This window comes from Heptranchias perlo, chromosome 34, assembly GCF_035084215.1.
Source record: "Heptranchias perlo isolate sHepPer1 chromosome 34, sHepPer1.hap1, whole genome shotgun sequence".
Lineage (NCBI taxonomy): Eukaryota > Metazoa > Chordata > Chondrichthyes > Hexanchiformes > Hexanchidae > Heptranchias > Heptranchias perlo.
In genome coordinates, this window is record NC_090358.1 from 5,370,848 (window position 1) to 5,388,782 (window position 17,935).

The 17,935-nt window shown below is 41.8% G+C and overlaps 1 protein-coding gene across 2 annotated transcripts in view; it reads left to right on the forward strand.

The window, feature by feature from the left end:
* iqch (IQ motif containing H) overlaps window positions 1–17,935 on the forward strand; it is a 112,896-nt gene that overhangs the window by 67,820 nt on the left and 27,141 nt on the right. For both annotated transcript variants that reach the window (XM_067971340.1, XM_067971341.1), the window contains 2 exons: window positions 4,161–4,281; window positions 10,135–10,421. In XM_067971340.1, coding sequence (XP_067827441.1) covers window positions 4,161–4,281; window positions 10,135–10,421 — 408 coding nt within the window. The remainder of the gene's footprint in view (window positions 1–4,160; window positions 4,282–10,134; window positions 10,422–17,935) is intronic.

The following is a 17,935-nucleotide window of genomic DNA, read 5'->3' on the forward strand; positions in this document are numbered from 1 at the left end:
GCCATGATCGAAATGAATGGCAGAACAGGCTCAAGGGGCTGAATGGCCTACTTCTGTTTCTAAAGGGAAGGACTTGTATTTATACAGTGCTGCAGTATGTCTCACCTAGGTTCACGTTCCTGATCGCTATTCAGGGAAGGTGCCCAGGTGTAGATTTTGGGTGGCGATAAGATTAAATTTGGTGGTGTTGGATGGCTGGCAATTGAACCATACCCTTGTAGGGATCGACACTTGGGAGAAAAAGGTGGAAAATTTTGTGTGATGGGGAATTCTACTTAGTTTCAGTCCAAATGGGTGTGATCCAAACTGCTTACTATTTGCACTGCACCTTCTCCTGTGAGCAGTTCCCAGGTTGGACAGTATACAGTAATATTAAAAATTCAATACATGTGTTTTTAAGCACTACAAAACAGGAGAGAACAGGGTAACTCAAAAATGAGTCAACTGTAATTGAGCCATTTTAGATCAGCATCAGGAGAATGGGTTAAATTATGAAACAAAGCTTGCATTCCCTTGTGTAGAATATTGTGGGGTGATCTAATTGAAGTGTTTAAGATGATTAAAGGAGTTGATAGGGTGGATATGGAGAAACTATTTCCTCTGGTGGGGGAGTCCAGAACAAGGGGGCATAACCTTAAAATTAGAGCTAGGCTGTTCAGGGGTGAAGTCCAGAAGCACTTCTTCACACAAAGGGTAGTGGGAATCTGGAACTCTTTCCCCCCCCCCCCCAGAAAAAAAGCTGTTGAGGCTGAGGTCAGTTGAAAATTCTAAAACTAAGATTGATAGCTTTTTGTTGGGTAAGGGTTACAGTAACAAGGCGGGTAGATGGAGTTAAGATACAGATCAGCCATGATCTAATTGAATGGCTGAACAGGCTCGAGGGGCTGAATGGCCTACTCCTGTTCTTATGCAGGAGATAATTGATTTCACATGAAGGGTATGGGAGTGTAGTGGTTATGTTACAGGACTAGTATTCTGGAGGCCTGGACTAATAGTCTAGAGAATGTAAATTCACTCGCTGTACAGGGCATTTGAGTCATCTGCCTCCTGTGAAACATATCTCAATGAGAGTCAGCACCTCAGGAGATGAGGGACTAAAATCAAATGAAAAGGATTTCAGTCTGGGTGAAGATCCATTACAGTGCCACATTTGCATTGCCATTTATGCAGTGTGTTTTTTTTTAATTCAGAGAATTTAAAAGAAATAAAGCTTTATAGATCTCATTTAAATTGTACTAAACTGGAACAATACTGATGCAGCATTCCATAATTTCAGTTGCTAATAACTTAAAATGGTAATTTAAAACTACAGGGTAGAAATTATGATCACCGTCCTTGTACAAATGCTTAAAATGTGCATACTAAATTCCTCACTGCACTACCTTATTTTCTACCGTTATAAACAATTGGGGGGGGGGGGGCGGGGTGGGTGGAAAGAAATCTGCAACTGCTGCAGCATCTTGGTCAGGTACACTATTTTTGAGCTGCACTAATGTAGGACACTGCAGTTGACAATCCTGCCTACATGCAGTCTCTGCTTCCGTCCCAGGCAGTACATTGTGCACTGTGGGACAGGGTCCGTGGTCTCGCTGTACCTGACCCGCATACAGCATGGAGGCAGGGCTACAGAATTGCTGAGGCTTGCTGCACTAACCATTCCAGAATAAATTTATAATGTAATTAATTAATTCTTGGGCAGTATGAGGGTTAGTAATGTTTGAATATATATATTGCTTAGAATTATGGCATTCATTTTAATGTCCCATTTAATGAGTTGATAGAACTGTAAACTGGTAAATTTACACAGAGCCAAACTTTCACAGGAGCTTAGGGGTGATTGGGATGATGGTTGCGTTTAAATAAAAGCTTGTTTAAGTTGCGAAGCAGAATAGTAGCATTGGCCGTTGAATGGCTGCACCACAAAGCAGCAGGATATGTGTTCTTCACCTAACTCGCCACATGGTGAATTTTCTGACCTCAACATAGGAAAGCACTGAAGAGGAAGCAGGAAGGAAAATGAAAGGTTAGTCATTCCCACCCTGGGCTGGTGCACCCTTCTAAAAGCCTGCTATGTAACAGCAATGGCACAGGTTTAGGGAGCACACCAGCTTGTCCTCCTGGTCAGAGAGTGATGCTGGGATATTCTAAGAGACAGGGGAACTCATTGTCCTGCACGCTATTTGATCTCCGCTGCGTTGCTGTAGGACAGCACCAAATGAATGTAGAACAGGGAAGGCAGACTGGAGAATCACCCAGGTCTCCATTCACAGAGCTCCCAACAGCCAGTTTTGGAGTAACATTGGTGAAGGCCAGTGGACAGGTGACCTGATCATTCTCTTGACTGGCCCATATGCAGCTCAGAGGTTCAACTGGGATAAAAGGAAAAAGAAGTGTAATCCTCATTTTAAAAAAAATAACATTGAAAAATACTCAAGATTAGGGACCTACAGTGACTTTATCAATTGAGTGTTCCAGTGAAATACATCAGTCCTAATTAATTTAAATAAAAATCTTTATTAGCAATTTTATTTTCTGTTTATTGTGTGGCAGATGGGTTCCGAGTCAGAACTTTGGGTCTCCTATGCTGGACTTCTAAAGCTGGGTGTCAAGCTCTGAAATTAATCCCCAGCCAAGAACAAGAAATTCCATGTCCACCAGTTTCATTCCGATATTAATTTGAGCTGGTATAGGCCTTGATCTGTGCTGCAGCACAAAAAGGAAGACCTACATTTATATGTTACCTTATTGGCTGGGAAGCTGTTCAACAACTTGCATTTATATAGTGCCTTTAATGTAGAAAAAGATCCCAAGGTGTTTCACAGGAGCATAAGGAAATAAATGAACACTGAGCCAAAGATAGCGATAGTAGGAGGAGTAACCAAAGGAGGCAGAGGGGATTATGAATCGTATTTCAGAGTGTGGAGCCTAGGCAGCCGAAGGCACTTTTGCCATTGGTGGGGTGAAGGGGGACAGTGGGGGAAGGGAGAATGCACGGGGGGTCAGAGACAGAGGGAACGTCACGTTCAGGTAGGAGGGATTGTAGGGCTGGAGGAGGTTATAGAGATAGGAAGGGGTGAGGCCATGAAGGGATTTAAATGGAAGTGTTGGGGGAATAGGAGCCAATGTAGGACAGCGAGGACAGGCGTGATAGGTGAGCGGGACTTGATATGGGATAGGATGCATCGGCCATTTTGCACATAGCAAGATCGCACAAACAGCAGTGGGATGAATGATCAGTTAGTCTGTTTCTGGTGGTGATGGTTAAGGGAAGAATCTTGGCCAAGATACTGGGACAATTCCCTGTACTTCGAATAGTTCCATGGGATCTTTAATGTTTACATTCACCACTGGAACTGTCGGATGGTTTAGCATCTCATCCAAATGGTGCCATATCCAACAATCCAGCACTCGCTTAGCTCTGAAATGGAGCATCAGCTTAGATTATGAGCTCAAATTGCTTGTATGAATGAATGTTAAATCATTTCCTTTGCCACCATCACACACTCAGCAGGTGCAACCAAAAGAAAACAGCAGGACATGTCTGTAATAATAAATTACTAAAAAAAAATCCAAACAGCAGGACACAATTAAAAGCCTGTATTAGCTTTCCTGACGACTCAGTGGCTTAAATGCACCACGTGGTGTGATACTGACCAGAATAAGCTAGAATCAGTTCCTGAGCTGTGCTTGACTTAACCAATCTCAGCTAAAGTAGTAGTTGAGGGTGCTATAATTAGCTGGATCAACCTATGGCTAGGGAGGGGGAAGATCAGCTACAATTCCTGCTCATGACCATTGTCCAGTGGCCCCTGTTGGAAGTATGGACGTGTGGATATCAAGTGAGACCAGCATCAGGCTCTGCTGTGATGCCCTCATGGTCAAATAGCCTCACATGAAGGATGAGCACTTACACGTGGTACCAGGGAGCTTCCAATCTCTGTAAATATGTAGCCAAGCATGTCCTTTAGGAGTGAAGGAGATAGAAATGGGGAAATCTAGCATGATAAGCACTCAAAGGATATTAGCAATAGAAAACCATCCACTGCCATCTTTGAATGTGTGGCTAACGTGACTGTTGATTTTCCAGTTCCCATTTTAAAGTATAATTCACTTATTTATGTGTGATCTCTGCTAATGTTTGTGTTTGATTTATTATGCAGGAGCCTGCTGTACTGAAACTGTCTAAGGAGTTGCCTGGAATTTTGGCAGAGAATGCACAGCCAGTTAATAAGGAAGTATTCCCAACATGGGAAAAATTCTTACAGGTTTTCCTCTGTCAAGGTATAATTTTTTCTTTTGATAACATGTTTGTCATGCTACATGAAATTCTGTCTTTATTTTTAATTCAAATTGTTGCATTGAGTTTCTTAAAGAAAGGAAAAACATGAATTTTATATAGTGCCTTTCATATCCTCAAGATGTTCCAAAGTGCTTCATAGCTCCCAAACTCTTGAATTATGGTCACTGTTGTAATGTAGGCAAACATGGCAGCCAGTTTGCACACAGCAAGCTCCACAAACAGCAATGAAATAAAAGACCAATTAAGCAGTTTTGGTGGTGTTGGTTAAGAGATGAAATATTGGCCAGGACACCAGGAGAATTCCCTTGCTCTTCTTCAAATAATGCCCTGGAATCCTTTACATCCACCAGAACAGGCACGGCCTTGTTTAATGTCTCATTCAAAAGGCGGCACCTCCAACAATGCTGCACCCCCTCAATACTGCACTGAAGTATTAGCCTACATTATGTGCACAAGTCTTGCAGTGGGGCTTGAATCTTTCAACTCAGAAGTGATAGTGCTACCACTGAGCTAGTCTGCCACTTGCTCTGAAACAATGGTCCAGGTTTCAAAACATTCAAAAACAGTTTCAAAATTACATTTGGAATTCAGTGTTTTCATTTTCTTTCTCTCCCTCTGAACCCTCCCTGCAAACTCTCTGTTCCTCTAACTCCGACCTTGTGCATCACCATTTTCCTTCACCCCACCCTTGTTGGCTGTGCCTTGAGTTGCCTGGTTCCCACTGTCTGGAATTCCATCCCCAAACCCTTCTGCCTTTCGACCTCCCTTCTCTACTTTAAGATCCTCCTCTTTCACCAAGTCTTTGGTCACCCCTCCTAAATCATTCTTTCTTTGGTGTGGCATCTATTTTTCCCAACATCTCTGCAAAATGTGTTGAGACATTTCTACGTTAAACACAATCTAACAATTTTTGGTTCCACAGTCACTGGCTGTTAGCTGCCCTGCATTCCCTCGTCCAAGTGGCTGTTCTTAATGTGTGAGCCTAGTGTATGTCAGCAGGCTGTTTGGTCATGAGCCTTATAATCGCACCCAATCCTATTCTCGCTACTCACACTCACGCGCACACGCACTTTACTATGGGGTAACTGGATAGTGATCAGGAGCAAGAACCCTGCCTGATTATTTCTCTTCCCTAACCGAGAAGCACAGAAACCAAATGTAGAATCTCTACTATTGTCTAGACTAAGATCAGTTAACTCGGCACAGAATGGGGATCCAACCTGACACCTTCCTCGTCTGCATGGCTCAGTTCCACTTAGTTACTGACACATTGGCAAGCAGTAAGGGAAAAACCCTCTCACATGGTTTTGACATTTTGGAGTAATTTTTTATGCAGTGAGGAATAAGAAAACATTTAAACAGACAGAAAACTAGGGAATAGGAAAAGTTTTAGTAATCAATATGTTGACGCTTTGAGTCATGTGAAACTCCTTTGGTCCTTATGTTAATAAAAGCATTTATCTGAAACGGGTTAAGAACTTTATTAAAGCAGCAGACAGAGGAATTTCATAGGAACAAATTAATTAATGCTCATCGATAATATTGCACAGCATGACCCTAGCAGAAAGAAAACAGGTCCACTTACTCCAGCTGTTAGTTAGGTAAATTGATCTTATGCAAATACAAATACAGGTGGAGCAAGAATCATTGAATTATAGAAATTACAGCATAGAAGGAGGTCATTTGGCCCATCACACGTGTGCGTGTTAACACTACAACTGGAGCTGTCTACTCTAATCTCTGACTCTGTTCCTGGAACTATCTAATTTAGTAAGAAGAAACACACCTGATGGTAAATCCAAAAACTAATATTGGAGGGAAAGAATTAACATAACTACAACATTCAGATATTTATTTATTTTAATCCAGATGAGGAATGAAACTCAACAGCACATTTCAGCGACTTTGCGTGAGTTAGCCAAAAGGGTTTTTAACTATAGGTGGACTTTGCACTTTTAGATTTTTTTTTTCTTTTTAATTTCAAAAATGGTAGGTGTTACAGAATTATAGCTTCACAAAAATTTGTTAAAATCTTGAGAGTCCACAAAAAAAACCCCAATTGAAATACTATAAATACAAGAGATCAGAATACAGCCAAATATCTCCTTCTCAAACTAAAATTATTACTTTGGGAAGCTACTCTAATATTTTAATAAAGAAAGATAGACTTGCATTTATATAGTGCCTTTCATGACTTCAGGATGTTCCAAAGCACTTTACAGCCAATTAAGTACTTTTGAAGTATAGTCACTTGTAATGTAGGAAACACAACAGCTAATTTGCGCACAGCAAGGTGCCACAAACAGCTATGAGATAATGACCAGATAATCTGTTTTAGTGGTGTTGGTTGAGGGATAAATATTGGCTTGAACATCAAGGAGAACTCCCCTCCTCTTTGAATAGTGCCATGGGATCTTTTACATCCACCTGAGAGGGCACATTGGTTTAATGTCTCATCAGAAGGACGGCACCTCCAACAGTGCAGCGCTCCCTCAGTACTGCACTGAAGAAAAGATTTGCCTGAGAACCACTAAAACAAATTGGAGGTTATGTCTCTGGAATCAGTGAACCCAGAACCATGGAGTTTTTTTACAACAAGCACTCACACGTCACCAGGAGACAATCAACACCAACTTATTTTATGTGCATCCCAAAGTAGTGACGGTTTTCTTTGCCAATTTCTCCCCTCTTCAGAAGGCATTAACTCCTTGCTGGAGTATGATTCCATGGGCAGCAGGTGCCTTCCTGCACCTCACCAGGTGAAGCTTGAGGGTGAGTGTTAACAGGCCGTTCCATGCATAGGGGCATCACAACTGATTCCAATCCTGACCCGACGTTACATCCAAGCACCTGTACCTCCAGCAAAGGTTACTGGTTAGCAAGCAAGAACGGAAACCCTGGCTAATTTCCGCCTCTGCCCAAGCTGAGGTCAGCTAACTCGGCACAGACTGTGGACCAAACCTCATCCCTTCCTGGCCTGTCGGGTTCAGCTATAAACTGGACAAACCCGTTGAACCTTCAGGAGCTGGTGCATTTCAACTTGATTTGTGTCACTGAGCTGCAGTATTTTTGCAAGATATAGGAAAGAAAAGTCAGTGTCCTTTTATTTTTTTTAAGTGTTTTTAAAAGATTGGTTTCTTGAACAATCAAATCCTTGAATTAAACTCACCACAGATTTATGAAAAGAGTGAAGCACAGAACAGAAAATTGCATTCGGCCCACCAAGCCCACTCTTTACATTGACCTTGTACAATCTATCGTTTGTGGATTCTACTCAATGCATTAAAGCCCAGAAATGACTGCTTAAGACATTAGTGTATGAACACCTAACTTTACCATTGCAACCAGTTATTTCTTGGCTTTAATCGCCTGAGGGAAAGTTTTGTACAAATACTCTCTGATCCCCAAAGGTGATCAAGCAAAGCTCCAGAATGTTCAGCCATCCTCACCCCTGTGCTGTTCATCCCTGGGATGGCTGTGCTCCCCACACTACATTGCCTCCTTCCTGCCCCCAGCAGCACAGGAAAGATCGTCCCACGCAATATTTGATCAGATCAGTCTGCCCCATCCCAATAACCTGTAAACCCATTTCCAACAGTTATTTATATCTAATCCATTTCTTTTTGAAGGAAAATTAAGCCTCAGATGCTTCTGCTATAAAATTGTCCTTCATATCCACTGCCACAGGAGAGAAGTTTCTTCTCCGAACAAGTAGGAATGGGCAATAAATTCATTAAAACTATACAAAGTATTTAAATATCTAGGTGAGCTGTGTGCACATACACACACCAACCTACAAGCACCCCCTTTCTCCTTACACTACACCGCTAGTCTTGTTGGAAGCCCAGTAGGGATGGACTGTCCTCTGAAACAACCCACAAATTTGGGTCTAGTGCACCACGAAAGCTGCAGAATTTGCACTGCTTACACTACGGAGTACTGTCAGTGGCTGGAGTAACACACAGGTGCTGCTGATGGCATGGCGCCAAAGGAAAGGCTGCATAAATAAACCATTTAAACCCCTCAATTACATTTCAGCCTCGTAATCACTCCCAGGTATCCACTATTCTATACATGGACCATCTGGACTCCCTTGATTCGATTACAACCTTTATCTCACTGCCAGGTATCCATTATTCTCTGTTTAAACGACAGAAAGAAACTTGACAACACCATTTTAGCAAAAACAGTGCCACATCCAATTTTTAAAAATTGGAGGAAGATATCCAGGGAGAGAACATAACAATTTAAAATCTAAAGTGTTTGCTCATCATTATTGGAAATGTTTTCTATATGTTGCATTGTGTTCTCGTAGCTCCAATATTTTTCATGTTTAGAAACTCTTCAATTCAGCTTGGAGCAAGTATACCGGAACGTGAATTGTGGATGTGTTTGCTTGGCTGCTTTTCATTTTGTTTGTAAATGATAACACGCAGAGATGAAAACCACATTAAAAACTGGTAATCTATTCTCCAGTGCAGATTTGCTGCATCTTTTCCATGATGGATATTGAATTTCATCAGAATTTGATCTCAGTTAGCAACTCAATTCTAATGTTGTGCAATTTCTATTCGGAATAATGCTCCTGAGAGTCTGTTAACAACTATTAAAATGGCAATATTACAGCTTAAAATTTAAGAAAATACGTTCTTTTAATAACAGCAATATTTAAATGTTTTCTCTGGTGTTATATAAAGTTAAGTACACAATATCATTCCGATTCTGTTAGTAATCAAGTAAAATCCTCCTCCTAGAATGTGTTTTATCACTTGGATCAGAAATGACATACAGAATAGAAATGGATGTGTTTTGGGTACTCTGAGGTACTGAGCCATACTGACCAGGAGGTCACAGGTTTGATCGTTTGCCTGTGCTGAGTTAACTTATACCAGCAGCAGCATCAATTGGAAGTAATGCAAAGGCAGGGTTTTAAAAAAAAATCAGCCAGAGATGCCAATCCTGATCCACTGGCGTGTGACTGGAAAGTGTGCAGGTGTTCACATCACATGGGGACAGGATCGGGCTTGGCTGTGGTAACCCCTGTGGTTGAATAGTGCTCACTGTTAAATCTTGCTCATGAAGAATGGCCTTCTGGGCGAGGTACTGGAGAGCTGCCAGGACCCATGGAACCGTAACCCAGTAAAAATCGGTGTTTGCAGGAGAGAAGAGGGCAAAAATTGGATGGAACAAAAACAAGCATTGTGTAAAATCTCCTAGTAATTATGTTTTGTCATAATAACAAATACCAGTGTTTGATTCCTGGGTTGACGGGTAGTATAGTTGATGCTCAGACATTGGACTCATTTAAGAAGCAGCAGTAATGGGTAGATAGTAGAGTTGGTACTCTGGCACAATGAGATCCAATGGGCTTCATCCAAACCAATCTTGTGACCTAATCTGTATTAGGTTGCTCTAACATGCTAAAGCCTCCTTAAACTTCTCAAGCAGAATGGTGCTATTATACCACTGGAGTATTGCAAAAGTGGGAGTATAACATGTGCTAAAGTTTGTCGGAGGCATGTTTATAAAAGGAGAATGTCTTAAGCTGTTTAGAATCACAAATGATTGGTGTTGTAAAATTGTTTACTCGAATCACAAACACTTTGGTGAAGAATAAAAACATTTTTTTGGGATATTTGGCTTGACATTGGGATATTCAGTGGAACCTTTTAGAATTTTATTTGTGAAGGAATAGATATGGTAACTACTTAATACTTTGGTAACCTTGTAATATTTGATTGGTTTAATTCCATGCTGATTGGATAATCTGAAGTGTTAGTTTTGAGTAATTCCTGTCCCATCAGGTGCTGACTCGTTTCCGCCTCTTCTCCCAGGTGGTGTGATGGAGGCGTACCCTCCTTCAGACAGCATTACCAACCTCACCGTGGACATGCTAATCGAGCCAACGGGGGAGATATCAATGGTTTCTTGTGGGGACCAGATCCATTCCAAAAACCCTCTGGAATGCTGGGGCACCACCGTCCCACAGTGCTCCGTGGATCCAGGCAACTTGCACACGGTGTGTGTAAAGATTGCTGAGGCCTGTAAATCCAGAGGAGTGATGGGTTTCTTCTCTATTGACCTGGTGACCTTCATACATCCATATACAATGGAGCAGCAGGTGAGATGGACACAAATTGAGGTTCATATATCAGACTGACTAATAAAGATCCAAGTCCCAGGGTGGCAATAAAAAAGAGATTACAAAATATAATGTGAAGCTTTGCGAACATATCAGCTATAAAATTCACCAAATGAGCTAATCCATCTTCTCAGGTCAGTGAACTAATTGCAGACTCAAAGGGCTGGCTTTTGCCATGTGGGGATGTACATTAATATATAAGTATTATTTTAATTAATTAAATTGTGTTTTATTAGTGCCCCTCTACCTACGTTTATATTTGACTGCGATAAGTTAGCTCAATACTCATCTGAAGATTCATTGTAATAGGTCTACAATTATTATAGTGACTTTTGATCCAGAAGAACAGTTTAACTGAATGCAAAATAGCTTACTTTTCCCCCCCAAAAATACAACTTTTTATAATTAAAAAGAGAGAAATGGATAAGTGAGAATGATTACAAAGTTTTCCCAGGTTTGATCCTGGTTTGTGCTGAATCAACTGTCCTCAGTCGGGTGTTGCTGTAAAGGTGCCACATTTAGCTTGGGTTAGGGAGAAGAAAAGTTCCCAGGGTAATCCAGTTGAAGGGTTTGGTTGACATCATAAACCAAGAGAAGGAAGCTTGTTTACAGCTATTATCTGAACCCTAAGATTAAAGATGTGAAATCATTCTCTGCTATGTCATTATATATATTTACACATAGTTTCACAACCCCTCAGATAATGAAACAGTCCGAGCCCGCATGCAGCAAGACCTGGACAACATCCAGGCTTGGGCTCATAAGTGGCAAGTAACATTCGCGCCAGACAAGTGCCAGGCAATGACCATCTCCAACAAAAGAGAGTCTAACCACCTCCCCTTGTCATTCAACGGCATTACCATCGCCGAATACCCCACTATCAACATCCTGGGGGTCACCATTGACCAGAAACTTAACTGGACCAGCCATATAAATACTGTGGCTACAAGAGCAGGTCAGAGGCTGGGTATTCTGCGGCGAGTGACTCACCTCCTGACTCCCCAAAGCCTTTCCACCATCTACAAGGCACAAGTCAGGAGTGTGATGGAATACTCTCCACTTGCTTGGATGAGTGCAGCTCCAACAACACTCAAGAAGCTCGACACCATCCAGGGCAAAGCAGCCCGCTTGATTGGCACCCCATCCACCACCCTAAACATTCACTCCCTTCATCACTGGCGCACAGTGGCTGCAGTGTGTACCATCCACAGGACGCACTGCAGCAACTCGCCAAGGCTTCTTCGACAGCACCTCCCAAACCCGCGACCTCTACCATCTAGAAGGACAAGAGCACCTGCACATTCCCCTCCAAGTCACACACCATCCCGACTTGGAAATATATCGCCATTCCTTCATCGTCGCTGGGTCAAAATCCTGGAACTCCCTACCTAACAGCACTGTGGGAGAACCGTCACCACACGGACTGCAGCGGTTCAAGAAGGCGGCTCACCACCACCTTCTCAAGGGCAATTAGGCATAGGCAATAAATGCCGGCCTCGCCAGCGACGCCCGCATCCCATGAACGAATAAAAAAAACTATATGTGGGGATGGTTTTTGCTGTTTTCTGTTTTAGCAGCTCTCTGGTAGACAGCGAGTATGAATGCACTCCAGGACGATTAATGATCATATCATTTGTTGAGAAATGCGTGTAGAACCTAAATCAATTTTAAATGGGTTAACACCTGCATAACAGCAGACTACACGGGAAGTTAATAAGCATTTAGATGTGACTTTCACTGATCCAAAGTTCTATTCTATAACCTGAAGTTGATTGGAATAGCTCCCCAATGATGGGTAAAGGGATCACTCAATGTACCATTAACCATACAGACCTGAAGGTTGCAGATTCGATCCCAGTGTTGAGTTAGATGCTGTTGGCTGAGGCAGAAATTGGGGTGTTATAATCAGTCGAAATGCCCCTTGGCTAGTAAGGGGAAAAATTAGTCAGGGTTACCACTCTTGACTGCTAACTAGTGGCCCCTATTAGAAAGTATGTATGTGTGGATATCAGGTGAAAACAGAATTGAGCTTATGGTACAAGGAAAGGAATTAGCAATTGCAACAAGGGGAGTAATTTCAGCTTCAGCGCCTGGGCGGTAACCTAGCAGCGGAAACACCCACCCACCTGCCGGAAATCAATGGAATGAAAATCGGGTGGGCTCTATAACAGGCGGCCGATCCGCTCCACCCAGCTTACCACCCAGGCAGCAAAGTTGAGAATTATCCCAAGGGAGCTGGTCGTAATTCAGTCTCAAGCCATGTTGGTACGTGTGGATTGACACCAACCAATCCCAAGGTGGTTTTGTTTACTAGATCACCAACTGGGAATTTATAAGTCGGTTTGAATATGTTGAGGGGCCAACTTTGGAACTAATATGACCATTAAAGTTTAGTGTAACCAAACAATAGGACCTCAAAACTTTCGAATTCTCCCTCAGTCTTTCCTTCCCCCTACAATCTTACAATCAATCTTAAAAGTCAAGTTTGGCATCACCAGATCACTACTTCCTGATTTATCCCATCTTCTTTCCAATTAATTTCATCCTTGATGGTGTCCTGCACTGTGGGCCTTGGCCCTTCACCCAGATTTATCAGTATAAAAGAAAACATGATTTAAACTCTTATGGTTAACATGTTGAATTTAGATGATATTCAACTACTCGGGGAGTCTTAAAAAATGCTTTAAACCTCAGATACGTTTCACACTGAGCATTTTAAGAATTTAAGTCCATGACTAGACTATGTAAGGACTGAAACTGCCTCCTATAACTGATACCTGCTGAAATATGGAGCCTGCATCACTAGGGTGTTAATAGTGTCTGAATGTACAGCCTCTGCACCAGAAAAGGGAAGCAAAAAGCTGGTGATAGCCAAGTGGTTCCCCTGTCCATAATAGAATCTAGACCTTTAGCTGCTATAGCCAGTAGTTGCGACTAAATTCATAGGGTGTTGATTTGGATTTGAAATAACTTCTCTGAAACACCCTGGCCAGTGTTGTGTTTTGTTCAACCATAGAATGTAGATTTCGGTCAAAAATTCACTTCTGTCAGACGGCCGATTGGGCTGTTGAATTATTTTAAGTTATTTTGTATTTTCTTCCTGGTTGAGAGGATGTGGAAGTAACTGATGCTGCCCTGTAAATGGAGAAAAACATGACCCAGCAAGATTCTCCCTCTGATTTTCTGTCTCCCGATCCTTCAGAAACTACTCGATCTTCGCTGTTGCGTTGGTGACTTTGTCTGAACTCATTAACAAGTTGTTTGTTTGTAACACGCTCCTAGGTATCTGCATACTACATCCCCAACACAGCGCTGCAGTACATAACTACAGAGAATTCATACAGCTTAATAATGTAATTAAATATAATTATACTGTAACTATAATATGGTAATTGAAAACATAAGTGGTATCACATTATTTTCTAAAGTAATGTTTTAATGATTCTGAGATAATATAACCTAAATGCATTCATGCAAAAGTAGTTCTGGAATCTGTCTGGTTAATGCAGTGGTGAATTTTCTGTTAAAATGTAAATCCTGTATTGCAGATTTGCCAGTAGGTGGCAGTCTACACGGGTCCTTTCATCTAACTGTCTTTGTGGCATTGGTCTGGAAAATTAGACATTTTCACACTTCTACACAAATCTTTAAAAAAAAATTCCTTTCCATTTTTCATAAATTTTGTACTAACACTCATAGCTTTTTTGCCTTCAGGCCAAGCAGAAATAACTAATAATGTAAAGCAAACATACTGCACATCTAACCCCCATCTCTGTTGCAACCTTTCTTGTTTGTGTTTTATCAATATCACTATGATCAGTGCTTCTCTCTTCCCCCAAACTCCTAACTATGCGCTCTTCCTCCTTCCCACATCCTCACTGTGTTGAAATTGGAACTTATTGAACCGTCTTCTACGCTACCTTATTCTTCCCAAGGATCTCAAAACTGTAGCACTCCTCACCTCCCTCAAGTCTTTCCTTCCTTCCGCAATCTTCAGGGTTTCAAAACCCAAACATGGCATCACCTAATCACTAGTTCCTGATTTACCTTACCTGTGAGGATGATGTTCCAATATCATAAGCAAACGCTGGAAGATTTCCTCTGGTTGATATTTCTGGTGAAATCATAAACATTTTATTTGTTAACGCATTTGTTTGCAATGTTACCACACACAACGATGAGAGGAAACCATTCTCCTTGCTCTTTTTATTCTTTTCCGTCTCAGTGACATCCTGCGTTGTGAAGAGTCGAGACCTACCTCGGTTTCTCATTAAAGAGTTACAGGTCAGCCTGAATAAAATAAAACCCTTGAATCCAGCACTGTGTCCATTCTCAATGTACTCCTCTTCCCTTAATATTTTGAAGCATAGAAATTACAACCATGACTACTATCAAGTCAAAACTTAATGCACTTGTACCAATTTCTTCTCTGTTGTTTTAAAATGAACAGGTTGACACTTAGATTACAATAGCGGAGAAAGGAATTTGGTGCAAAGTGGCTCAGCAAGTCACTCATCACCCTATCTCTGGGCAATAAATGTGGCCTTGACAGTGTCATCCACATCTCAAGAACAAATTTTAAAAACTTCGAGTTTTCTTTTTGCACAACTGCTTACCAAACTTGGAAGTAGGGCCACACTTCGATCCTCAGTCTCTGCTGGGTTCATGGAAAACCTCACTGGTGTTTTCCTTGCCTCATGTCTGGGTCTGTTGTCGACCAATTGATAGAGATTGATTACCATGATTAGTCAACAACTCCATTATCGTTGTATTATGGTGATGGTAGAAGGCAACCTAGATGGACTTTGGTCTTTTCTCATCGAGCAATTCCTATGTTCCTCTGTCAAGGTTGCAGTGGATAGGCTACCGTTAGTTTCAGATTAGGGTGTTGCAGAGGGTGAGTGAGGAATACAAGCAGCATTCCCGCTCCTAATCATTATCCAATGCCCTCTGCTGGAAAGTGCATCTGCATTGGGCATGGTCTGAGGGTCAGGTTAGGTTGCAATGCCCTCCATGATTGGGTTTACTTGGGATCCCCCTCCCCTCCCCTCCTCCACAGTTACACACTCAGACAACTCTTGCAGTCTGGGCTTACACATTAAGAATAGTGGAAGGCAGATGGCGCCCAAGCAAAGATACCCCAGCAACAGTCAACACCTTCCGAAAAAGCAGAGAAGAAAGAAATACATGTTTGGGGAGTTTTTCTCAGCCAGATTGGCCTGATTGGGTCTGGTTTCGGAGCTCAGCTTGCAGTATGAGATAGGTTGAGTCTTCTCGAACTTACTGCAGCATGGAGTTTTCACTTGTGTTAGATTCTTCTACTTGAAGTTGACGCGTTGAATTGCATTTTGTTTGATGTGTTCTTCATTCACGGATTGTTGTGCCAAGGGAAAAAAAAAAATAAATGCACAAAAATAGAAAAGTTCCGACCGGACTAGCCAATTGATGAGAATCAGTGCTGGACAATTCCACCAGCCAGCTAATTTATATATTTTTAAGAGGTCCTTAGTTTTGGAATTTTTGAATTACATGATAATTAAAGCATGCGAGGAAAATAGAAAGCAGACATACAAATAAACAGAGAAAAATAAGGAAGAGGAAAGCCTCACACACACCATGATAACAGCGTTGCAACAGTAACAAACTCAAGTACAAGTTCCTAACTGTCAAACGCCCAAAGTAAGATTACGCCAAACAGCAGCATCAAAAAAGCGCACAAACTAAAACAAAAATGTATTATAAAGAAAGTGTCAAGTTAAATTACTTTTAAAACATCATCCCAGATCTAGTTGCAAAATCATCTTTCTCTGCTTCACTCTGTTGCTTGATTACAATCTTTCATCTGGGCCCCACATGGAAATTGCAGCATCCTCTGCCCCGGGACTCCTCCCATGGGACCTTCCCCGAACCCCCACTTCTACCTTGGCCTCCCAATTTTCCGGAGACAGGCAGCCTCTCCCCGCCCATCCCGGCCAGGAAGTGGACCGGCAACATGTCGATGAGGCCAGGGAGTTAAAATAGCCCAGGTCTCAAATTTTCTCCAGCAAGTGCGTTTCGTACTCACCCCTTCCCCTGCCCGCCCGGAGCTAAAATCAAGATTTAAAAATCTGTAACTTGTAAGAGGCAGGAAGACTGAGAGTGGCAAAGAATTTAATCAATATTAATGGTAGCAGTGACTACAATGGTGTGCACCTGAGCTATGGATAGAATATAGAGGGGAAAAAGTGAGAAAGCACGAAATAAAAAAGTAGTGTTTGGGCAACTAAAATATCATTGTGCTTTAGTAGGCTTAGTTCATGTGAGGTACAGTGTGGGGAAACTCCATCTGCTTTTAACCCAAGTTGCAGCTTAACTGAGGAGTAGTTAATATAGTCAAGAGATGAAAGTTGCAGAATTGCAACCTTCCCCGTCCTTTACCTTGGTGACATAGAATTCTCACACACAAAAATACTTTTTAAAAAGCAGAAATGCAGCTGTTCAAACCCAGATGTAGTTTTATATTCTCCTAGGTTGAAATTCTGCAAATATCCCCTTGGAATAGTCACTTAGATTTTCTGACATACTGTACAGCTGTTTCATTCTGAAACCCATCATAGAATAGATTTGCAAAGAGTAGTTTAAGAAAACCCTCGGTGAAGGTTCACAATCTGTAGTGGAGGACACCACCAATTTTGAAAAGAGTAGGAGAGATAAAGTAGATAAAGTAAATCAAGTAATGGTGGTTATTTTAATAAACCCGTAACTTGTATGAAGAAGAGCAGATGGAGAGAGGAAAGGAATTCCATAGTTTCGATCTCAGGGGGAAGAATGAGTTAGAGCAGGAAATGGTGCAATCAGCATTGTTTCAGCTGAGTGACAATTCGAGGTTCCTAAGTGAAATTAGTGGAAGCAATCTGAACCTAGACGAGCAATTTTACTTTTCACCATCAGTTTTTAAACCACCTAACAACAAGTTGCATTTATGTAGCACCTTTAACGTAAAGAAGGAAGCAAGGAAACAAAAACCAAGCCGGGAAGGGAGAGGTGAGGAGGAGTGACCGGAAGCTTGGCTGAAAATTGAATTTTGAGAAGGATTTTAAAGGCAGAGTGTGGGGCACAGAGGTTTAAGCAGAGAGTAGGACTGAGGTGACTGAAGGCTCAGCCACCAATGATGGGGCAAAAGGAGGGAGGATGCACATAAGGCTGGAGTCAGACGAATGGATTGTTTGTTAGGTTTTTATTTCAGAACGTCACAATTCTCCTCTTTGGCCTAAACTTTCTGGGCCACCTTGGCCCTCCCTCCATGATTCGAGTGCAAGTGACATCAGATGCTTCATATAAACTCCATGGCCTACATGGAAAGGATGATGCTCTTTATGATTTTCAATGTCTCTTTTCCAATTATTGTTCAGGTGGTATGGGACCACAGAAAAATCAATCTGCAATGTCAGTGCTCGTTATCGAGGAGGCAGCCATGATGCCTTCATTCCGTGGCAGTTCACAGCGTCCACATT